A 24,021-nucleotide genomic window follows, 5' to 3' on the forward strand; every position below is an offset into this window, starting at 1 on the left:
TCCCTCGTTTAGGGATCCTGGATTCTTTTGAAAAAGAGGAAACAAAAACACTAACACGGTCTCAGCAGGCCGCTCTGCGCAGCCTCCGCCGGCGCCAGGGAAGCACGCGCCAGGAGTCCTGGGTCCCTCGGAGCGCTCCCCAGGCCAAGGATGGGGGGCGCCCCATTTACCAAGGCTAAGCTTCCGGATCGTGGGAGGATACAGGGCCCAGCAGGGCTCGTCGGCCGCCGGCTGGAGTTGTGCTGCCCAAGGAGGGGCGCTTTTAAAATATAGAGGGGACGGCCTAGGGATGACCTACTTCAATCTCCTCTAACAATTCCTCTGCTGTAGCTATTCGTTTGCTCTTAACGCATTTGCCTTTCCAGGTCATTTTTTTAAAGTGTGGGGAATTTTACTGTCAAAAATAGAGCGCATGAATTATGCATGAGTGAAAATGAAAATTACCATTAACATTGATTTTGACTAAAGTATTGGTCTAACTTGCCATAAGGCCTCAATAATTGGATTTTTAAAATGCAAATCTGGCGAAGTTTCCGCGGAACACAAAAAGCCGAAACCCGTGGCTAAAGCAATGCAGGCTTGGGTGGGAGAAGGCCGGGTCTCCGGCGTTCCGGATCCTTCCACAATCCTCTTCCGCCACCTTTCCCTCCACCCCCTCCCCGTCTCGGTCCTGCTCCCAGGGGTCTGAAGGAATGTTTAGGGCCTGGCTCAAGTTCAACGACAGAACTCTGCCTGGAGGGGGAAGGGCGACGAACTTAACCAGACAAAAACCGAGGTCAGGTCTCAGGCGGGGGAGACAGGCTGAACCCATTTAAGATGGGGCGCTGAGAGTCCACTCCGGGTACCTATTTCTCTCTTCAAGAGCTGGCTCGGCCTGGGGCCTGAGCTGTGCGGTCCGTAGCTCTGGCGCCAACGACTCGATGCGTGCACGCCTGGGTAAGAGCCGGGCGCTCACAGTCTGAATGGGCACTGCACAGGCTTCGCCTAGCGTCCAGGACTCAATGAGGACGCCCTTGCTTTCTTCCCTCCCCGCTCTACCCTAACCAGAGCCGAGGTCCAGACCTCTCTCCCTCAGAGACCTGCCTCTTCTGCCCCCTCTCCCGAGTTTTGCTCACATCTTCCCACCCGGATTTGGTGTTCTAAGCATCTTTCAGGTCCTTCTCCAGCATAGGTTGTTCCAGAAAGCCTCTCCATATGCCGTGAGAGTGAATCGTTCTCGGTCTCCGTTCCCCCTGAGTGGGCGTTTGACCCACCTTACAATGTCAGAGATCACAGAATACAGTCCTCCGGCTTCAGGTCACATATGAAGAAACTACAGACCCAAGATCTGCCAGCGACTGAGAGGCAAAGTGCCAGAGAGCAATCGGTAGAAAGGGAGATTGTATTTCCACTGTATCTCCTCCAGCCTTCCACTTCAAGGGATGGTTTTGAGTGCAGAAGGCACTCGATAAATGAGTGATGGATTGAACTAAATTTCCACTTGTGTTTAATTCCCTGTGGTTGCACTTATCCAAATCGGGGGTTTCCAGTGGAGCTCGGTGGCCTCAAAGGATGGCTCCAGATAGAAAGTTTGTGTCTACAGAGACCTTGTGAGAAGAGGTATGTTGAGCGTGGGGGAAAGGCTTGGCTTCCTGTTCGCTTGCACTGATGACCACAGAGCTTAGCCCTTAGAACTCCTGCTTTGGGGGCTCTGCTTAGACTGTGATGCTGATCAAGTAACTAAGGCTTAGCCTCAACGTCCTGATTTTATAAAGTGGGTTTTGTCTGTGTGCGGGCAGTAGCTCTGAGAGGGCATGGGCAGGAACCAGCGGGGGCAGGGAGGGTTGGGTGAGTCCCGAGTGGGTCTGTAGATTACCTTGTTCCCTGCGCCCCCCAAGACCAACAAGCTAGCAGTGTCAGTGGCCGAAGACATGGGCACGTGGCCCCCTGCTGCTTGTGTGCAAGTTCTGAGTCCCTGGGCAGATATGCCAGCCATGGGCAACCCCTCTAGTTGCTCCTCAGATCCCAGAACTCAAAGAGCTCAACAGGGCATAGGAATGGCAGAAGGAAGGCAGCCATGCGAGACTAAGCTGCACTGATTTAAAGGGCCAGAGCCTCTCCCTTAAGGGTGCATTAATAAATCATTATAATCAGGGTTAATTTTCACCCAGTTTTCAAAGTAAATGTTTTGTAAAGTATCACAGTTTAAATAAGAACAACATTAACAATAATATTAATTTTGTCTGTACCAAGATTCCATCCAGTCGGAGACAAACACAAGGTCCTATGGGCGGGCCTTGCTCTCCCAAGCCAGACTCTCCCCGGCTGAGGCCGCGCTCGCGTCTCGCGTGCTGCGAAGCAGCTTTCTTGGTCCCTTTTTGCCCAGGCGGCTGCCAGCCTTTTTAGGAAACAACGAGGAGGCGCCCGGCTGAATGGCCTCTTAGAGAGCCTGACAACCCACCCTTCCCTACCCGCTGTGACCGCGGAGTCCCCCAGAGTCCGGGGACGACCCCTGCTTCCCCGACGGCTCCCTCAGCGGATCCCCAGAACAAAAGAGCTTAAGGTCCTTGGCCCACGAATCAGAGGGTTTACCTTTTTAGAGAGAAGCGCATTCTTGAAAGTAGCAAAATGAGTGGGTCTTGCTATGAGAAACGGGAGCATAACACTCTTGCTCTCTCTGCCAAGGCCAGGGCTGGAATTCGGTGGGCTCCAAGGCTCGGAGCTGGGCCGGCGCCGGCCTCCGAGTGGCGCAGGGCTCTGCTCTCGCGCACCTCAGGCTAGAGGAGTAAGGATCGCAGCGCCGCACAAGGGTCCCCCTCCCAGCAGAGCCTGGGGCGGGGCTCAAGCAGAGGGCGCACAGCCCCCGGCTCCCCACCTCGGGGCTGGAGCGCCCGCTCTCCGCTGCAGCCTCCTCGCCTCCCCAACCCGGCGTCTCGCGACAGTCTTCCGGTCGCTCTGGCTCTGCCAGCGCCGCTTGGCCTCCTCCCTCCTTCAAAGGCCAGAAATGGGACCCCTTCCCTCACTTTCCTCCATCTTCCCATGAAGAGTTGAGGAGAGACGGGGTAGGGGCGGCGGGAACCACTGGCCAGAAACTTCAACGGCCATGTCCGCCGCAGACGCGGCCTTTCCCTCCCCATCGTCCCGAGGGTGATTGAACGCTGGCCTCTCCGTCATTTTGAAGGCATTTAGGGAAGAGGGAGCCGTGGTGGAACTCCTTTTCCGTTTGCTCCGACCACCCCCACCCGCTTTCTACACAAAAGTAACTGGTAGCGGAGAAAGAAAGGCTGCCATCAGTTCCGCATTGGATGTTTTCAAATCTCTCCCCGGGCCCAGGCCAGCGCCTGGAGGGAGGGCCTGGCCGGCCCAGCCGGGTGAGGGGACGAGGGCGGCCCCTCTGCTTTCCCCCCCTTTCCCCGAGAGGGAGTATTCAGGTGGGTGAGAATGTACTATAAATTTCTTTCAAAAACAACGGAACCTCTCCCTTCGCCCCCTCCGCAGCAGCCGCCTCCGCGCTTTATTGCCAGTTTACGGTAACAGGTTCGTGTAAATCACGTTTGAAGCTCTGGTGTTTCTATTAGACCGGAAGAGGGGACGGGCACAGAGGGTTCTCCCGGAAGGAAACCTAACACAAGTGCAGCACTTAGGACCTTGAGTAAAACTTTAATCAAGGGGATCAATGGGGGCTGGAGGAGCGGAGGGCCGTCAGCTCCGCGTTGGCGGAGGGGGGCCGCGCCGTTCGGAGAACTGGGGTGTCTTGATTTGGGCCTTTCTTCTGCCGCAGGGCAGCTACTGGTCCTCGAACCACTCAGAGCAGGGGTGGCTAGCTGGGGAAGGAGGGGGAACTGGGGGCGGGCGGCTGGGACGGGGGTCACGGCGGTGCCAACAGTCGCCGGCTGCGGCCTCGCGAGTTCTAGGGTGGCGGCGAGCGTTTGCCCGTTTGCCAGTAGGGGACCCCGGAGCTGGAGCCCCGGGTTCGCTGTCTGCGGGGCTGCTTCGAGAACCTAGATTCGAAAAGAGCTTCCCGAGGTACTATCAACGCTCTTTTCCACCATTACCGTCTAATCCGTCCTCTCGAGGCCTAATAAAATCCGCTGCGATTCATGGGGTCGCAAAGAGTCGGACACGACTGAGCGACTGAACTGAACTGAACTGATTTGGAACTGGAAGTGATTTCGGTCCGGAGCAGCGTAGACGCCACCCTCCAACCCTGTTTCGACGTTTGCGGAGACTGAGCGGGAGAAGTTCCGCTCAGAGAAAGGGAGTGGGCGCAGAGGGCGGCCCGGAGTAAAATCGCGCCTCGTTGGTGAAAAGACAGCCGGTCTGTTTCCCGGTGTGTGTCTGTGCGCCTCTGCGTTTATTTGTCCATGAAAATGTCTGAATTTACCTATTTGAGAACGTTATATTCACGCATTTCAATCTAAATGTTAGCGAAACACTCTTGTATTAATAGCTTAAAGTGGCCCTATTTAAAAAGCTAATAGCTGCAGGCAAGTAAATGTAGATACATGGATTTTGTTGTAGTTTAGACACAAATTAGTGAAAGATTTTTAAATGGTCTCGGTGGAAAGGGATATAATTCGCCTCGGTAGTAACATTGGTGTTTGGAAAGAAGTTACATAAAAGGGTTTAACACAAAGCAAAATTGAATGATTTTTTTGGGGGGCACAGATTCCATACAAGTAAATGACTCGGGGCGAGGGGAAGCGCGAGAGAGGTTCGCAGCGAATTGTTCTGGTGAGGAAGATAAATAAAATACGCCAGTGGAATGAAGACCTGGACCGAGGGCTTATGGCGCCACAGCCTTGCTCCGGGTGCCTTGGCCACCCTGTTTTTTCTCTATTAGAGATCTCTTTTGCTGCCCTCCTAGCCTTCCTCCTGGGTCTCTCCGCCGCTGGGTTGATACATTTGCCAGTACCCTGGCCCAATTTCAGGCGACTCCGGGTCCGAGCGCTCTCACACGCGGCTACGAATTCCCCAACCCTGGAGGCCTGAGTCCCCAGGCTTTCGGAAGCCAGAGGCTCAGTTGAGGGATTGTGAAAAAGCTGAGCCGACTGGCAAATTTATCTGAAATGGCGAGATTCTGCCGGAAGGGGGCGCCCTTGATTTTTTAATAGGCCAAACTCACGTTGGTAGAGGGAGAAATCTAAAATCCCACATCTTTTGTTTGTCCTAAATTGTTGCGAGACCATAACAGAGGAGCCCGGAAACTTTAAGTCCTTGATAACGGAATGGAGGCATTAGAGCCCCGGGAATTCAAAGTCTCGAGGCCCCTGACTGCAGACCTCCCGAAGTCACCTCGGGAAGTCCGAGTGGTAACCTAAAGCCTTTCCCCTCCCTCTGTAGGGAGCAAGCACCACGCGCGGTCTCCCCCATCTGTCCCACACGCCACCTACCCATAGGCCTATCTGTCCTGAAGTCTCTCAATTTCTGAAGCGGCAAGGGAGGGGGGCTGCACCCACTAACCTTCGGAGTTCGCGGTATTAAAAATTATTAAAGATTGGGACTTCGCTTGAAGGAGAACGTGGAAAGCAGAAAGTAACTTTTCTCTGGGCGAGGCGCGATACCAGGGAGCTTAAACTGGACCACGGGGCTTGGAAAGACTGTGTAAATCACGAACTTGACACCTTTCCCTTCCCCAAGCACACCCACTATCTAAGAAGACCCAGGGAGGGAGGGTCACTGCCAGTCGGGGCTTTTTCTCCCCGTCAGCTTTAGAATCCTCTTTGGTTGAAAAAGAAAAAAAAGGTGGGGGCGGGGGTGGGATTTGGAAGACTTAGAAGAGTCTTCCTAGAAGAGCCAGGACTGGGATGCCACCCGACTCGAATTGCTCGGCTGCGGCCGCCAACTCAGGGTTTCCTGGAAAAGGAGTCCGCTCTGAGATGGAGCGGCCGTCGAGACGTGGCCGGGGACCCTTCCGGATGCTTGCCTCCCGACTGCCGGCTGCAAGGAGGCTCGGAACGTGGGTCTGGCGGCCCGTCTTCTCCACTTCATTCCTGTGCGTTCGATCGCCGGAAGGCTGACAGAACCCGCCAGCCCGGGCTGCGGGAAGATCCAGCTCAGCCCCGCTGATGTTCCGCGCAGACAAGGTCGCGTCTAGTCCCGGCCTAGGTACACGACTTCAGGTTCCCCCGGCTCTGCGAACAGCAGGTCTGCCCCAGGTTTCTGGAACTCCGCACTATTCGCATATTGTCTACGTGGTTGTGGAAAACAGGGTTGGTGCCAAACTGTCCTCCACTCCCCCAGAATCAGTGTATGTGGACTGAACCAGCACAAAGGAAAGGAAAAAGTCTGTGCCCACTATTGTCCCCGCGGCCTGCGGTTCCCCATTCTGACACTGGCTTTTGGGGGCTTCTGCCACCCCTGGTTCTTTCACTCGGCAAAGAGCCTGCCTGAGACTCCAAGGCCTGAGACTCGGAAGCTCCTTGGTGTCACCGGCAGGCAAGCAGAGGAGAAATGGGTAGTGAACGAGCCATATTCATCTTTTCTCCTTCTAGGCTATACAAGTGTGTTTGGGATGTGCCTGCCATGGATAGGCTACTTATTCCCCTCATTCTGCAATCATTTGTGCGTAAGGGGCTGTTTACAGGGCCACAAATGTCTATTTCATGCAGCTCCCAAATGCCCAATGAACCACGACCTACCTCCTTTGGCCAGAACCACCAGAAACATTAAGGGAAGGCTTGGAAAGTTTTGGAGAGGAACTGGTGAATTATCCAGGCACTTTCTCAAACCCCATTTCTCTGGAAGAAAGAACACACCCTGGAGGGCAGTCCACTGGCTTCATTTTCACACAGGGCCGAAACTGAAGAGTTAGGCACATGGACTTCTGAGACCAGTGGGTACAGTCTAGGGGATGGGCAGGGAGGGAGGGAGAGGTACCCCCCAGCGTTGGCCATCCTCCTAGCTGCCATCTTAGAAAAAATGCTAAAGGGGCAACGGTAGTTACAGGGGTAAATCTACCATTTCTTGTCTCCCCTGCCTTCACTGCGATGGGGACAGGCTTTGGAAATGGAAGAGGTTCCAGAGGAAGCTGTCCTGTCACTGGTCTCCTTCCAAGTTTATTCATGATCAGCTCAATCCATGAAAGCAGTTTCTAAAAGTGCTCTACAGAGCTCTAGATAGAATATATGATACTAATTATCATGGCAACTGGTACTGGTTATGGTGATTATTGCAACTGCCAGAATGAATGATTATGACTGGGACAAGGTCATTTGGGTAGTGTTACCTGGTGGACTGGGCTGTAACTCTGGGCCTTGCTGGCTCTTTGGGATCCATGGCGTATCCAGACTGTCTCTGAAGAACAGCCCAGGAACATTGGCCTGGGAAGAGTGTCACTTCTGGGAGCCTCTCAAGCAGAGTCTGGGGCCCCAGCTTGGCCAAGGCAGGCTCCTGGTCTCACCAGGATACCCCAACTTCCCCTCCCCCTCCCAGCCAGAGCCAGGGAGCTCCCTCACAGAGTAGTGCTGGTTTTGACCTTGGCGAGGACCTTCTTCTCCTTGACCCGGCGATTCTGAAACCAGATGGTGATCTGGCGCTCTGAGAGGCTGGTGGCAGCAGAGATCTTGCGCCTCTTGTCCTTGGTGATGAATTTGTTAGCCGAATACTCACGCTCCAGTTCCCGCAACTGTCCCTTGCTGTAGGGAATGCGCTTCTTGCGGCCTCGACGGAAGGCGCAGCCCTCAGGCGGATGCTGCGAGCTTGAGTCTGTGGGAGAGGGAGGGAGAGAGAGACATGCTCAAACCACGGCCTGGCGCAAGCCCAGGCAGAGTCTGACCCAGGCCCCACAACCTAGGTTATCCTACAAGAGCATTCAGGTCACCCAAAGCACAAGAGGACACCTCCGCTTCCAGCTGGTTGGTTTCCTGATCCACCCAGCCTTGGAAAGAGGAGATTTCTGCAGGCCACCTCACTCATCACTGCCTTCACGCCCGCAGTCTGCAAACACACCCAGCCCACCTAGACTGCATATGTCCACCCTCATATGCATTTTCCAACTCTTGACCACTCTTACAGATACTACAAGCAAATTCTGTACAGGAGGGAACACATTTCTGCCCCTACTCCCAACACATACACACAAACACACACATGCACCAATGCACACACCTAAGTCATGGCTGCAGGAAATCTACACTTCTCTTTGGAAACTGAAAAACTCATCTGAGAGAAAGTAAAGGGTTGTATTCTTTACAGAACAACCAATTCCTCTGTTCCCACCCAGCTGCACCCCCACACTCAATGAATTGAGAAGAATTAAACTGGGGTCCTACTGGGCAGGAACACCCTAAGTCCCAAACAACAGCAAAGAGAGTCAAGCACTCCGACATATTGAAAGGCTGGTCCCAAGGCCCCCCGGGGAGATCAGGGACCTGGTGGGCCTCAGGATTCAAATAGCACCCAGCTCAGACCCCTCACACTGACCCTCTGGGGCCTTCAACCAGGCTCTCTAACTGCCTGGACCCTCCTTCAGAGCCCTAATAGCCAACCAAGGAGAACCAAGCTCCTCCTGACCAGCCCCAAGACCCATCCAGGCAGGGTCTACACCGCCACACTCAGCACCAAGGGCATCCAGAGCAGCTTACCTGCAAATGCTGCCTTCCAGAAAGGACCTGGGGGGTTCTGTTCTCCCTGGCAACACATCTGGCTGTTCCAGCCACCCGTAAGGGCCCAGGGCTGGTAACTGTCCACAGGCAGCAGGGAGTCATGACGAGGCTCACCCGGGGCGCCCAAAGTCTGCACTACGGACACATCCAGGTAACTGGCCATAGGCTGGTAGGGTCCCGGGTATCCCGGGTAGAAGGCAAACTCGGTGGGGCGGCTGGGGTACTCCTCCCCGGATGTGGGAGTCTCCGCAGGGTAGGCGGCCAGGGTGGCCGCCTGGGCACAGGGCTTCAGCGAGCTTCGGGACACTCGGCAGGAGTAGTACCCGCCTCCAAAGTAGCCGTAAGGCACCGGAGCTGGGGACGCCCCCTGGGGCACCCCGGGGCATGGGTGGCACTGCTTTGGCGGTTCCGCAGAGCCTGGCAGATCCAGGGGGGCGTAGTTGACAGCAGGCATCAATGTAGGCGCCGACGCTGGATGGCTGGTCAGTGGGGAGTGGGTGACCAGGTTCCGACTCCCTCCGGCTCCCAGCAAGCCTTCGATCTCCTTGGCGCCGTCCAAAGTGGTATAATTGCCGGGCTCCATGGGGCCGAGGATCGGCTCATGAGGCGCTGGGGGTGGGGAATACTGGGGGGACCAGCTCGCTCTCCCCACCCAGGCCCGGGGAATCCAAAGCGTTTTAAATCGCTGGCAGCTCGCTGGGCGCCTGCATTCGCTCAGCCCGGCCGTCGTGACGCAGGAGCCGCAGGTGCCCGGGCACGCGGGCTGATTGGCTGAGGCCGGCGGAGAGAAGCTCATAAAATCTTCACTGCAGAAATTGCGAAAATACTTTACCCCCGCTCTCTCTCTTTTCCCTCCACACCCTCCCTCGCTCCCTTGCTCACTCCCTCCTCCTTCCTTTCTTCTCTCCCCGCCTTCCTCCTTCTCCCTCTCCTCCCTCCTCTCTTTCTCCCTCGGCTTTTTTTTTTTTTTTTTAAATTGCATTTGAAAGCGAGAGAAAAGAGACGGGGTGTCTTCCCGCCGCTTTCCAGTTTGGAACAACCCAGCTACGTCGGGGGTGGGGAGGCGGGTGAGGAGAGACGGAGCCAGCCCCACCTCTGTCGCCTACTCTCCCTCCCTGGCTGTCTCCCGTGCTTTGGCAGGTTTAACGAGAGAATAAAAAGCTCTCCCTATAAAGTGTCCATCTCGTAGCGGGAAGGGAAGTTGAGGGTGGGGCCTGGAGGCCGCTCTGAGCCTGAAAGGAAAAACCCGGGAATGCGCCTGAGCCAGAAGGGGCTAGAAAATGGGAGTTAAGGGATATTTCTGGAAGTTCCTTGCTTTGGGGTCCCAGTACTAACATCCCAGTTCACTCCAGGTGCCCCTCCCATTCTGGATGCGCAGTAATAAGCTACTCCTGGACCTCGGGAAGTGCCTAGGACGCCTCTTCCCCAGAGACCCTAGCTAGCGCCCGTAGCCTATAAAGCTCCGGATTCGAAGAGGGGTGGAAAGGAAAGGGAGCAAGACACCGACTCCGAAGGAGACATGAGAATTGGAGATGCTAAAGGTTCAGACCTGAAGCGGAAATGGAGCTTCTGGTCCTGGCCTGTAAAAGGGGGTCTGGATTTCCGTTTTAGGATGGATAAAGAAATATGGAAAGATGTCACATACGACCTGTATATTCAGAGAGAGGCAGAGAAAGAGCAGGAAAATGAGATCCAGAGACACACAGTAAGGGGGAGAAGTTGAAGGATGGGTTTGAGAGAAAATGTTATAAAATCCTGAAGTACCAGTCAGAAAAGATAAACCCTTTCCCCCCTTTTCTGGAATTTAAGATTATTTCCAGAAAACCAGGCCTGGCTAACTGGTAAATAACTAGTTTCAGGGGAATCTGGATCCCAAGAATACAGAAGCCTGGCCCTTATGAAGTACCCAGTCTCTCTGTCCTCTCCTACATTCCACGGGGCCCAGAAAACTCACCCTGGTCTTGGCACACTCCCACCCAAGCCTAGGACCAGAAAACCCAGGACCCCTATCTGCTTCCTCCAGGCTTTCCCTTTCCTAAGGAGGAAGAGGGCATGGGAGAGGGAATCTCAACCACTGGAGGAATTATCTGAGGCCCATCTGTCGGGAACTATTGTGCAGTGCAAGGCAGAAGCCCCAAACCATTTTTTTTTTCCCCCACAGATCTGTCTTCAGAGATTTTGTTTCCATCACTACCCCTCCTAAATCAAATCTTCTGGGTTCACTTTTTCTAGAACTCACAGGTTTTTTTGAGAAGACAGGAACTTTTGCATTCTACACGAAGGTCATGGCAATTTTATAGAACAGACTACTCTGCACTCTAGGTGGGCTTGGCCATACCCGCTCAGTAACCTGAGCCTGAACTTGAGCTATCTTTCAGGAAAGGGCCCGTGCAACCAGATTTGCTCCAAGTTGCGGGGCTGTAGGGAAGAGCATAGCTCACTTTCAGTGACCACTGCTGATAATTGAAGACACCAAGCATGAAATCCTCACTGGATTTTGTTGTATTTGAAAACAACAGGAGAGAAAAGGGAGGCGATGTCTCTTTGATGCTTTCCAGTTTCTTGCTATAGCTTCTTGCTTGTCTGATTATGAAAGGTAGAAATAACAGGATTTTAACCTAACGACTAAGAATTTTTTACTGCTTTTTGCTTAGTAGATGACAACACAGGCATGAATAGATCCCTAAATTTTATAAATAGATAAATCAATTCCATTCCTGGGAATATACCCAACAGAAATGAATGTTTATATCCATCAATAGACAAGTACTAAAATATCTAAAGCAGCTTTATTTATTATAGCTCAAAAATACAAACAACCCAAATGTTCACAATAGTGCTACACAGCGATTTTAAAAAACACTGCTACACACAACATAGATAAATTGCACAGATAGGTGGGTAAAAGAAGCTACACAAAAGAGCAAATTTTGTATGCTTCTATTTCTATGCAGTTCAATCAAGAATAGCCGAAATCAAATCTATGGTGATAGAGGTCAGAATAGATTGCCTTGGGAAGGGGAGCTTCTGACTAGGAGGTGACATAAGGCTGGAAATGTTCTGGATCTCAGATCTCTATCTATGTGCTAGTTACATGGGTATGTTCACCATAAGAATTCAAGATGTACATGGGGTTATTTCTTCACATTACATCAGCTTATCTCTATTTTTTAGAAGGAACATAATTAAATACAAAAATTTCAAGATTCATAGCAATGTTGCCTGCCATTGTGCTTTTTGGATATTAATGTTCTTATCTATGTCTTATGGAAATAAGCAGCTGAATGCATGTAATTCTGCATCATTGTAGAATACAGAGAAGACCAACTCAAACCTTGCCCTGGAGAAGCTCACCAACTGTGCTGGAGACCTCTATGGAAACAGATACAATTCAATACAAATAAATACTATTGGGGGGGGGTGGTGTTTCTGTTTTGCTCTACAATTTATTTAGCATCTAGTAGATTCTAGGGAACAGTTTCAAATATCATATTAACATATGTGCATGTGCTCCCATTTTCTGTATATGTTTATGTATTTGCAAACATGTTATGACCTGTCATAGACCTCAACTGGAGTCAAGTAAAGCAGAGTAAGTCTCCTTATCTGTAAAATTATGTATTCTCAAAGGCACAGTAATTTCTATCCCTCAGGAATGCTGTGAAGAGTTTTTGCACATGAAAGCATTTCATAAACGGAATAAATGGGTTCTATTTGTGTTTCTGTATGTGTCTCCGTTTCCAATGAACTACAAGCCACCTGTTTTTATTTGAAAAGAAAAGAACAGTTTCCCTAACGAGTATTGGTCCTTCTTACTTGCCTCTTTCAGCCTTGAGTAAGCCTGCAGTTCCCACGTACAGAACCTGAGGCTCAGCACCTCAGTATCCTTCCTGAGCGCTAGAGTTGAGGGCGGAATTTAGAACAGCCAAGGCACCCCGACCTCCCCACCCGCCTGGGCTGAGCCAGCCCTTCCCTCAGCCCCACAGATTCCTTTTTGTCCTGCTGGGAGCCTCCAGACAGATCCTCAGGACCCCTGAGCCTCCCCGATCCCCAACCCCGTTTACTGACCCAGCCAAACTCGCAGAAAAGCCTCAGCGGCTCCTTTACATACCGGCCAGACACCTCCTGGAAGGTCAAGGCCAAGTTGAAAGTTAAGAGTCTGTTTACCTCCGGGAGCCCATTCAGAGCGGCCCCACAGACCGCCTATGACCTTTACAGCCAGGCCTTCGAGCGCGGCCGCAGGGGTTCCGGCCATCGGGACTTGGCACCTCCTTGTCAGCGCCCGCGGAGCCGGGGCTCCGGGCAGCCGACAATGGGGAGGGGGTCGAGAGAAGCCCACCCGCCCCGCTTGGGCCATTTGTTAAATTATGGTTTATTTTGTAAAACTAAGTGAGCTCTCGGTGTCTTCGTTCTCCCACCTGGAGGAATGTACGCGGTTCCGCGGCTTTCAGGTCGGTCGTGATGAAAAATGAGAATTCGCAGCGTCTCTAGAAAGGTCCGGGCTCCGCTGGCCGGCTAGACTGCGCGGGCCTGGCCGAACTGCTTGAGGAGGTTGATTACTTGATTTCACGAAAATGGGCTAACAGGGTCCACGCCTTTCTTTGGGCTTTTCTTCCATCCTTTCTTTCTGTCTCTATGTTCTTTCATCCGTCTTTAGTCTTTCGATATCTTTCTTTCCTTTTTATATTTGTGTTCTTCTTTCTGCCTTTCTCTCCTTCAATTTTGGTTATATTGCTTTGGGGACATTCATATTTTCTTTCTTAACGTCTTTACTGCTTACTTTCTCCCCACCCCCACCGCCGATTACCTTTATTTTTCCCTTGGTTCCTTTCTTGCTCTCCGACTCGCATACACCTTTTTTCTTTTGTTTGCTTCTTCATCCTCTCACTTTTCTTTCTTTCATTTTCTCCTTTTTCCTTCCCTCCTCCTTTTCTGTCTTTCCCTCTCATCTATTTTATTGTTTCTATTTCTTTCCCTCTTATTTCCCTTTTCACTTTTCTCTACCCCTTTCCTGGCCCTCCCAATTTTCCATTGTTCTCGGAGGTCGGCATAGAGCCTGCCGGGGGCTCCCCACTGCCAGAGTCTGACCTTGGCGGGTACCTTGCAGAGTGGTCCTGGAGCCCAGTCGCCAGCCAGCCTGAACAACTGGGCCTGTTTGGGGATAACAGGCCACTGGGGTCCTTCTCTGTGAAATCAGTCAGGCTCCGGCCAGGCCTCACAGGAAAATGTTTTGGACAAAACGACAGCAGAGTCTGGGAGCTACAAGAGCAGAGAGTGGAAGCCCAGCTGATCGGGAGGAGGCCACTCTCACTTCCATGTCCCTCTCACCCTGTCAGCCCTGCGACATCCTTGGGATTAGGACCCTCTCAGGACAAACGCAAATGCTTCAGACGCTGAGGCTGAGGATCCAGAAATTAGAGCCTATTAGGCCTTCACCACCCAGCAAGTGGATCTGAGGAGCGATCAAAGACTGTCTGCTAAGGGGAGAAGCTAGTGCCAGCCACGTCGCTGCCATGGTCCTGATGGCGCCCAGAAGCCCAGGAACCAGAGAATCGTTGAGCCGGGAACCGTGAGTGGGGCCAAGAGCCAAGGGAGGGAGGTGGAGAGCGAGAAGGGATGGGAGTAAAGCTGTGGGGAAAGTACGCTTTGCTGGGAGGCCAACCAGGTCACCTGCCTGCAACCCCAACCCAGAGAAGCCCAGTGACATCTGGCCCCAACCATCAGGAATGGGAGCACAAGTCTCAGGCAAGGGTCTAATCTAGCTTGGCGTGGTGGGCAATGTCATCTCCCCTCTCTGCACCTCCATTTTTCTATCTGCCCTGTGTAAGGAGGGAAGGGCTGGATCAGCTTCCCTGTAAGTCTGAGTCACTGTTCACTTTGGACACAAGGGTGGTGCGCAGGCAGGAGCAGGGAAGGGACGATTACTGGAGGTTGAGGGCATTAGTTAGGAGGAAAGTCATGGAGGGAGTCAGCAAGAGGCTTCTAGGCTCACCACTGATTATTCTGCACGGGTCTAGGACAGGGCACAGTTATTAGGTCCTCGAGGGAGCCCCAGCCCTACGACCTGGCCTCTGTGAGGCAACCGACATGTACTGACTCAGTTGGGACACTCAGGCCCAGGGTGTAAGCTCTTCAGTAACCCATTAAATGGGACAAAACTGGTGCTGGAGATCACTTCCTCCACCCCTCATCCTGTAGTTCCCCAGAGCCCTCCAGCCTCCCCACTGTCTACACACACTCTCAAGGGTGGGTTCCTCAAATGGGAGCCCACAGCCAATGCCTTTGGGGTTTGTAGATGCTTCTAGGGCTCTCAGAGACTCAGCTTCCTCTGTTTCAGCCCCTGGGATCCTGGATGGGCTCAGGAATGGGAAATATATCAAGAAACCTACCTGCAAATTCAAGAAAGCAATCTGAGTCTCTTACAACTCCCCTGTCTCCATCTCCACCTTGTTTTTTCCCCCTCAAGGAATGTTGGATGTAAGTGATAATCATTAGGATAAATTCTGGCTACTCATGTATAGACTCTGCTAGAGACAAACACTAAGTTTTCACTCGTTAAATCAAGAGGAATGTCAACATGGAGACCCTGGCCCCTCCAGTCCCAAACCCGCCTATTTGGCCTGAAATGGAGCTGTAGGTTTGAAGTTTAGGGGAAAGTACAGTTTGATAGATTTGATTTCTTGCTCTGATTCCCCCATTCCCCTGGCTGAGAGATCTGAGACCCTTCCAGTGGCCCAGAACCAGACCATCTTGTCATCCTCTTCCATCCACCACCACAGCAGAGCTTTTCCCTTTTCCTCTGAATTATCTGTTCCAAGAAACAAAGTTGGGAGAGGAGAAAGGCAAGCATTTCACACACACACTCACACACACATGGACCAAAGAAAATGGCCATTTTTCTAACAGTCCTCCTGTCCATGTTGCTCATGGGTTCCTGTCTTTGAAGAAGCACAACCAAGATGGGAGGGGGAAATGCCACAAAAGATTACCTTCTTATAATTCATTTAAAGCTTGAAAATAACCCTCTTGCATCCCAGAGTGTCTGGCTACACACACACACACCTCATCTGCCTTTCTGAATCCCAGCCTGAGATGAATATGGGGTAGTTCCTGGTTACCACCTAAGGACTCTGCCCTGGTTACTACCTAAGGACTCCCATCTCAGCCAGGCCCCCAAGGTTCTGATCTGGCCATTTACCTCAGACCCTGATACCTTATGAGGCGGGAGGAATCTGTTCAATTGTCTACAGTGTGACCCTAGATGTCCAGAGCTGATATTTGGCCACACATGAGGAACTCCATCAAAGTGAGGTTAGGGACTGGAGCAGAGCTCTGGGTTCATAATCTGTTCACCTCTTGATCCACTTGGGCTTAAACTAGGACTTCTTCCCCTTTAGCCTCCACCAGAGATTTTCTAAGAGTTCTGAAAGGCTATATGAAATGCCTTTCACTTTAAATGAGAAAATCACCCACTAGGAAAAAAATTTTTTTTTTATTATTTGGTCTCCATTGAGTCCACAGATTTATCTATGATTTGAAAGGATTGTGGCTGTTATTGTCCCCAGATGTCAAAAATCTTTTCCCTAGAGACATGAAGATCTTTACTTTCCCCTCACATTGCTTATGTGGCCAGGGTAGGGCTTGGGAGGAGATTCCAATCTTAGAAGCTCTAGATATAGAAGCTAAATTGGGAGCTAAGGATCTAGAAGGTTAGAATAGGAAGCCTCAAATTCCCTACTTACCCAAACTAGTAACTTGGCATTTGGAATTGGGAGGATCCTTAGAAATCATTCAGTTCCAGTCAGCTATGTGTTTGAGTGGCTGGGTGGCAGATGCTGAGGAAAAGAAGCTGTCTTGCCAGGAAATCCACAGCCAATTCTGTGACTCCAGGCAGCTCTGTGCTGCCATAGTGGGAGCAGGAGAGGGATGCCTACCTTCAGTAGTCAGTTATGGTGGCTGGATGGAACGTTGGAACTTCCAGTGATACCTATCCATCTCCATGACTCTCCCAGGGAGTCCCAAAGTCAGACAGGGACTTTTGAGTGACTATGTAGAAGCTTCACAAGTTCAGAGAGGTTTTCAAGTCTCAGCTCCTTATCTACCAGGTCCTATGGGGTCAAAACTTGATCACAAGGGCACCCCCTCCCAGGCTGAAGCACTGCTTGTCTGGCTGTTCCAGCTACTCTAGACAAGACCAGGATTCCAGTTACTTATTCCTGAGATCAGCCTGGAAACTTTCATATGAATAGAACTTGGCCCCAGAGGCCCAGATGGGGGCCTGAGGAAGAGTCATGGGAAGCAGACTGAATACTTCCATCCTCTCCAGTCCCTCAATATCCTCCAGGATCTACTGCAGGCCCAACCCAGCTCTGTAGTTGTGTGTGTGTGTGTGTGTGTGGTGTGTATTTAGGGGTGATGCAGACAGATCGGGGGTGCTCTCTGTCCTTGGATTGGAATCCCTCACATTAGCCTACCTTTGGGTTCATTTACCCCCTGCTTGCCCCCATCGACATGGTTTTTCTAGCCTCAGGAATCGTCTGACCCAGAGATGCAGGCCAAGCCTTGAACCAGGGGAGGTGCAAATGAACCGTGGACCTTGTCCTGAGGGGCCCTTCCTGGCCTGAGATCAGTGCATGTTAAGCAAGCCAGGAGGCTCCCAAGGAACCCAGTCAAGACGAGGAGGGCCTAAGGACTTCCCACTTTTGTCCAAGAGCCTTCATTCCCTTCCTTGCCCTTGTGTAAACACCTGGTAGGGCAGATTTTTCAGTAATGCAACGGCAGACACCACCCCCAGCGAGGTCTGTGCGCCCGCTGGCGTGTGGCAAAGCGGCCCCGCCGGCAGGTGAGGTCTCTAACCTCAAAGGCACAGCTGGAAAGCATGGGAGTCCTATCTTTCTCCCACCCACCGGAGACCTCCTCTACCTGGCTAGGTGCACCTTGCCCTCCAGGGATTCCCCCATCCTCAGGAGGAGGTTGACCTCAGGGCGGAAGTTCCCGCTGGACCAAAACCCGCTTAGAGCATCGGAGGAGGAGCGCTGGCGTCTTCCCTCGCGGATTTGCTTCGCAGCCTCCCGGACACCGCTTTGGCCAGCTTCTCACGCCCCTACGTCCCTGCGCGCTGCTCCTCCGGCTTCCTGGGGTGGCCCTTGAGAAATGTCGACGTCGTCGTAACCCGTGTGTGGGTGTGCGGGGGACTGTAAGTGCCCCGCATGTGCCTTTCATTTAATCCTCACAGCAACAGAACTGCGTTAAGGGCAATTGTTACTCCCGTTTTATAGATAAGAAAACTGAGGTTTAGGAGATTAATTTGCTCAACTTCTAGAGACTGATGAATAATGAGGTCCGAACTCCAACACTGGTCTTTATGGCACCAAATCCAGGCTCTGACCATTTCTCTTTCTCTTCCTATTCAAACACCAAGTCGTTTCCAGCTTTTAAAATGGAAATGAATCCCATTAAAAAGTACTACCTGATACAAATAGACTTGAGATATTTGGGAAGTTACTAAAGGGAAAAGGAGGAAACAAAGGGATTTGGGAAAAATAAAATATTGACTCCAAAATAAAAGGAATCCTTTAACACATAGCATTTAAAAAATCGAGGCATAGTTGATGTAAAACCAAAAAGGTATGGACTGAACTCAGCTCACTTATCCGTCGTACCCCTGCCACCCTGTTTCATCTCGGAGCTTTGTCCATTAGAGCAAGGAGGGAGCTATGCCTGGAAATGTTCACCTGTAGCTGAATCCTCTGAGACTCAAACTCCTCACTGTCTCATGGCCCCATAGCACTGCAGAGAAAGAAAACGATGGGGTCAGTCTGGTGCTAAAATACTTTCCAATCCTGCTCTCTCCCTGGGGAAAAATGGGAGTTTGATGAGCCTAAACATTCTGAACTTGATTCCATGAGGGTTCTCAGAGGCACACTCCTTGATATTGTGTGTGTGGATTTGGGGGATGTGGATCCACAACCTTATTGATTTGTTTTCTAGTAGCAAATTTCACATACATAGAAAACAGTAAAAAGGAAATTTTACACATATAGAAGAGTATGCTGCTGCTGCTGCTGCTGCTGCTAAGTCACTTCAGTCGTGTCCGACTCTGTGCGACCCCATGGACTGCAGCCTACCAGGCTCCTCCTCTGGTATTTTCCAGGTAAGAGTACTGGAATGGTTTGCCATTGCCTTCTCCACAGAAGAGTATCATAACTCCTTAAACTCATCACTCAGTGTCAACCCTTATCAACTCAAAACCAATCATATTTCAGTTTTTTTTTTTTCTGGAGTATTTTAAAGCAAGTCACAGGCAGCATTTCATCCAAATATACTTTGTTTGAATCCTTAACGGATAAGGACTTCTTTTTCTTTTCTTTTTTTTAACAGTTCCTTCATGTGATTATCACATGTAACAAAATTAACAATAATCTTTTAAATACTATCTGTGTTTCAGTTTCCTCAGTTGTCTCAAAATTATCTTTTTACAATTAGTTTGCTCAAATCATAATCGAAATAAAGTCATACATTACATTTAGTTGATATGTCTCAAGTTTCTTATAGCAGTTTCCTTGTCTCCTTTTTTTCATACCATTTGTTTATTTAAAACCCTGGGTCAACCCAATTCCCAGAGATATTTCGTTGTTTAGTCACTAAGTCCTTTCAGACTCTGCGACCCCATGGATTGTAGCCCACCAGTCACCTCTGCGCATGGAATTTCCCAGGCAAAAATACTGGAGTGAGTTGCCATTTCCTTCTCCAGGGGATCTTAGGCACTGGCAGGCAGATTCTTTACCTTTGAGCCACCAGGGAAGCCCTATATTTGTCATCTTCAAGAAAGATTACTGTTCTATGTTAGGCCAAAAGACTTATTTTTACCGGTTTCTGCTCCACTGTCCAGGGCAGCTGGCCATGGACAGGAAAACTGCACAATTTCCTATATCTTCTCCCAAAGAAAGTGGAGCTGGGCCAGGCAATGCCCCTCCCCCCACAGACCACATTCTGCCTTCCTTTGGTTCCCTTATTGCCCTTGGACCTCCCTCTTTCTTCCCCTCCCAGGCAGTCAAGAATGGGACCCTCTGATGAGTCTTTGAATTATCCAGGTTTCGAAGAGTGTCAAAGACTGATACTCAGCTTCAGGTCTAGAAGCAAGATTACTGCCACTGGGGCATGACTGTCCAGTCCCTTCCTTGGAGGTGCCCCCAGAGGCCACCACGCTTCCCAAGAGAACTAAAGAGGTTTGTCTATTTCCAAGGTGGAGTGGCCAGACTAGCTTTGCCATCTCTTATTCCTTCCTGCCCTTTGAGCATTATTGACATGGGGAGCTGGAATTTCTCTCCCTGCTCTGACACATGTTGCTAGCTGCATGTCCTGAGATCTGGCCATCTCTCTCCAGCCCTCTGTCTCGCCATCTGTAAAGTGGGAGTGATTGTCTCTGCCCAGCCTTCTGTACAGGGCTGCTTGGAGACAATAAAGATGAGGGAAGTGAAGTTGCTGTATAAAGATTACAACATACGTATAACCAACAAGTTGTAGCTCTGAGTTGGCAGTGCCTAAGATGAATGTGGGATTTCTACTAGGGGAAGAGAAACCAACCTACAAGCTTGTTCTGGTCCTATATCTATGGAAAAGCACCTCCACACACAGCTTCTTTGGCTGGGTACACAAAAAGCACCTCCCCAAACTAAGAAGAGATCTGGACTTGGTGGTACCCAGCCAAAGAAGCTATGACCTCCTTGTCATGGAGAAGAGTACCACAATGCCCACTCCTCTTTCCCAGGAATTGCCAAGCAGCCTGGCACAAGTCAGGATTTTGTCTCTTCCCTCTTCCCATTGCCCCTTCTCTATTGGCCACACCACTTTCCTCTTTCCAGGGATCCCTCAAGCACCCCAAAGCCCCAACTCATCTCCAAGAGGAAGTCCAGGAAACACTGCCCCAGGCCCTGGTTGGAAGAGAGTCCAACTCAGCTGCAATAACTGGGTTCTACCCTTCCCAACTGAGGTCCCACACCCCCGACTGACTCTGCTCTCTGGGACCCGGAGAGAGGGAGTCACCGTGAGCCAATGCAGAATGTAGCACAGACATACTGAAGAGTCCTCACATTTTTCATTTCCAAACTACACCTAGCTCATAAAAAGCCGGCGAATGTAATAAATTTCTCCACTGCAGAACGTGGTTTTAATTAATTATTGAGTTATTCAAGGTGACTCATGTGTGAAATACAGTTTGCTCTTGTAAAATGAATCTCACATAATGCATTCTGAGTAACAAGCAGCTTGTGATCCTCTCCAGAGATTTACACAAAACTCATATTTATCCTTTGAAGGTCTTAGGGTGAAATAAAGGTGTGACTTTGGCTTAAAGAGAGCTTCCTCAGCCAGCCAGCAGTACTAAGAGATTTAATCTTGTTTTCCCAACTGCTTATTTGACATGGTTTTTTCCCTTAGAAAATCTGGTGTTTCGTGCACGCATGTACATTTATGTATATTAATCACTTGTCGTGCAATGTCTGCAAAGGATATGGGAAGCCATCTCTTTGCAAACTAGAAATGCTGCTAAATTTTGCTTCAGCCAACCTGGCAGCTGCAGGTCTTCCCGCTGCTGGGGCCTCTGAAATTCGATGTTTATCTTCCAAGATTCATGTTTGCTGCGCATCACAAGATCTATGCTGTGCAAGCATGGAATTGCTCCTGTCTAGGATTTACTCTCTTTTCTGTTTAACTTAAAAGTCCTTAACGCCAAGCACCACACCTAAAAAGCAGGCTCCTTCCAAGAAGGACTGTGGGATCTCTATAGAGCCATTAGCACTGCGGGGCAGGTCCATACCATTAGGGAGCCTACATTGTTTAGACCTTTTTGAGGGATTAGGTTGAATGTGTGCATTTGAAGAGAGTCTGGAGGTACAGTGGGTCCGAGAGCAGTCTGGCTACCCTGAGCAGTGATACCCGATGGCTAGGCTCCTCCCCCTGGTGGCCCAGACAGTAAAGAATCTGCCTGCAAAGCAGGAGACCCGGGGTTAGATCCCTAGGTCAGGAAGAGCCCCCAGAGGAAGTAACGCACCTCCACTCCAGTATACTTGCCTGGAAAATGCCATGGACAGAGGAGCCTGGAGGGCTACAGTCCATGGGGTTGCAAAGAGTTGGCAGGCCTGAGAGACTAACACTTTAACACTTTCCCCAGATCAAGGCAGTACTAGTGGGAGGGGGGGAGAAGGGTAGAGGGGCAGGAGTCCAGGGTGACTTTAAGCATCCCCACCCACAGAGAAGAGGTGGGAAATTCTGGCATTGTGTCTGGATTCCTGCCCTAGAGAAGGGTGGGAGACTTTTAAAAGAAGAGCAGGATGAAGTGTTTTCTCTTAGTCTTGGTCTGGCCCCTGAGTTGGGTGTGGAGGCTCTGCCAGGGGACCTGGACTGAGCCAGATCTGAGTCAAGAGAGGCCTCCTCCAGTTTGTTTTCTTTCTGGTTTTCTTTTCCTTTTTGCCTCCTTTAATTTTCCTCCTTGATTTGGATGCCAGAATTTATTTTTTTAGGAAAAGAGAGACTGGGCTTCAAACACCGCTCAGTTCCCTCTGGACCCCAGAAAGCTGTCCTGGCTGACCCCTTAAGTGGGGTCCTTTCAAATAGTGAGGAAAATCTGTTTCGGCTGGAATCTTGGCCTGGAATTTTTTTCCACACATGACCAAGAGAAGGAGACTCCAAACTGAAATAAAATTGTCTTCCCTCTCTGCCTTAGTCAAATTGTCGGTTTCAGGAGGAAAAAAAATTTGATATCATGTTGAAGTATGTGGGATTATAATAAACCTAGGTAGGTGAGTCACCCTCCCCATGAAGACAACATGTCCAGTCCATGAAGGGTATCCTAGACAGTACCCACAAGCCCTGCCTTCGAAAAGCCAGAGTGACAGAACCACAGACAGCAGTTGTGCCATCACTCAAATGCTCTGACCCAACATTTGAGCCAGTTAACCAGTGACCTGCTAATTTTTTCACCAGGCATGAATGACTGAATTAAGCAAAAGCCCCCTAGAGAAATGAATGTAGTCTATGACAGAGAGACGGACAGAGGGCCAGATGGGAGCACATACAAAGAAAAGAATAAGGATAGAAATTGGAGTGAAATTAGGACATTTCAGTGCATCAGAACAGAGGCGAGGTCCTAGACAGTTGGATAGGAGAGCAGCGGAGGCTGGGACCTTCCAGAACCTGTACTGACACAGATACTGATCACCCGCTAGGTTGGCCTTCTAAAGACCAGCCAGCTCAGACAATTCCGGAAGAAATCAGCCAGAGCCATTGTTTGGCTTTTCTCCAACCAAACAATCGTTGATTGGCTGGATTTTTCACTTTCTCTGAGCTGTTAACTCCTGAAGGGAGGTGATCAGGCCCCTTCTGCTCTAATCTAAGAGCAGACTCCCCCACTCCCCAGGGGGGAAATCTGCCACCTCTCCTGGTTCAGTATTGGAAAGGACATGCTTTGGTTGTGTATAAACAAATCAATCTCCAGTGATCCTGAAGTTGTATCAGTTCCAATTGTATATATTTCTTGATCAGGTTACAAGTCAGAAGCAGGACCAAACAGGACCAAAGATCCACCAATGATTTTCAAGACCCCCAAAGCCAGTAAGTTTTTATTTTTAGTTTTAGTCTTATTCGTGGTCATCTCTCGCCTGGTGTGACAGAGTCACAGCCATATTTACACAAAGAAAGCTGGCGCATTTAGGCAAATATTCAGATTCCAAGCCCCCATTCCATTTTAGCCAGGCCAGTCAAATGGGGGAGGATGTGACAGATGAACAAGATTCCAAGGGCCCTGCCTGGCGGACTCTGATGTTTCCTTCATTTAGAAGCACCTTCGGAGAGGACTGAAAATGGGTAGCAGAATCCCCAGGAAGAGAGAAAAAGGAGGAAATAGAGGAAATTAATGGTTTGGGGCTAAATCCAATCAATTTATAATTCCCATATTTGGACCATTTCAGCCTCTGCACAGGTGCTCTTTGAGGAGACATGGCTGCGGGTGGTGGTGGGGTGGAACTGGCTTGCTGTTGCTTAAATCAAAATCCCTGTGGGGTCTCCAGGAGGGTGGGATCTCATTCTCCTTCAGCAACCCCTCTCCTGACCCAGATGGTCCCCACCTCCCACTCCTACCTCCCTTACTGGTCCATTCCCCCTCACACAATTCATTCCCTGGGTTTGCCAAGGATCCTGCTGACCAAGAAGCCGTTCCCAGTATCTCCTCCTTGACCCAGCTCCAGCAAATGTCTTTTAATCTTTCTGGGCCTCAGTGTCCATATATTTTAGCAAGGAAGGTCAGGAAGAGAGCCAGGCGCTGGTCTAGGCAAGGGGGGATTTGGGACCCAGACGCCTGTTTCTCCTGCACGGATTGGAGTCAGTCGCTGGTCGCTATGGGACACGGACCCATAGGCGCCCCAGAAGCCGCCCGGCTCTC

General features: G+C 50.6%; 2 protein-coding genes across 2 annotated transcripts; one reads left to right on the forward strand and one right to left on the reverse strand.

Annotated features, from left to right (window-relative positions):
- The first annotated feature begins 3,284 nt into the window (after positions 1–3,284).
- On the forward strand, positions 3,285–4,981 carry PRAC2 (PRAC2 small nuclear protein). The gene is made up of 3 exons (XM_055579627.1): positions 3,285–3,350; positions 3,927–4,055; positions 4,678–4,981. The coding sequence occupies exons 1-3, from the start codon at positions 3,285–3,287 to the stop codon at positions 4,969–4,971; spliced, it is 489 nt and encodes a 162-aa protein (XP_055435602.1). The 3' UTR covers positions 4,972–4,981.
- A 771-nt stretch (positions 4,982–5,752) lies between these two features.
- Positions 5,753–9,168, reverse strand: HOXB13 (homeobox B13). Its single transcript, XM_055579628.1, has 3 exons — positions 8,565–9,168; positions 7,437–7,686; positions 5,753–6,083 (listed from the first exon to the last, which is right to left on the reverse strand). The coding sequence occupies exons 1-3, from the start codon at positions 9,166–9,168 to the stop codon at positions 5,753–5,755; spliced, it is 1,185 nt and encodes a 394-aa protein (XP_055435603.1).
- Positions 9,169–24,021: the final 14,853 nt, after the last annotated feature.

Source organism: Bubalus kerabau, chromosome 4 (assembly GCF_029407905.1).
Source record: "Bubalus kerabau isolate K-KA32 ecotype Philippines breed swamp buffalo chromosome 4, PCC_UOA_SB_1v2, whole genome shotgun sequence".
Taxonomy (NCBI): domain Eukaryota; kingdom Metazoa; phylum Chordata; class Mammalia; order Artiodactyla; family Bovidae; genus Bubalus; species Bubalus kerabau.

What these genes read in the sequence shown, in the direction of transcription:
- PRAC2 (XM_055579627.1), top strand. Translation starts at nt 3,285, where the DNA reads ATGTTTTCAAATCTCTCCCCGGGCCCAGGCCAGCGCCTGGAGGGAGGG. An exon ending in GGCCTGGCCGGCCCAGCCGG is followed by an intron (nt 3,351 to 3,926) that starts GTGAGGGGACGA and finishes GTTTGCCAGTAG; the next exon opens with GGGACCCCGGAGCTGGAGCC. An exon ending in GTCTAATCCGTCCTCTCGAG is followed by an intron (nt 4,056 to 4,677) that starts GCCTAATAAAAT and finishes ACTCGGGGCGAG; the next exon opens with GGGAAGCGCGAGAGAGGTTC.
- HOXB13 (XM_055579628.1), bottom strand. Translation starts at nt 9,168, where the DNA reads ATGGAGCCCGGCAATTATACCACTTTGGACGGCGCCAAGGAGATCGAA. An exon ending in CTGGAAGGCAGCATTTGCAG is followed by an intron (nt 7,687 to 8,564) that starts GTAAGCTGCTCT and finishes CCTCTCCCACAG; the next exon opens with ACTCAAGCTCGCAGCATCCG. An exon ending in GTCAAAACCAGCACTACTCT is followed by an intron (nt 6,084 to 7,436) that starts GTGAGGGAGCTC and finishes TCGTGTACCTAG; the next exon opens with GCCGGGACTAGACGCGACCT.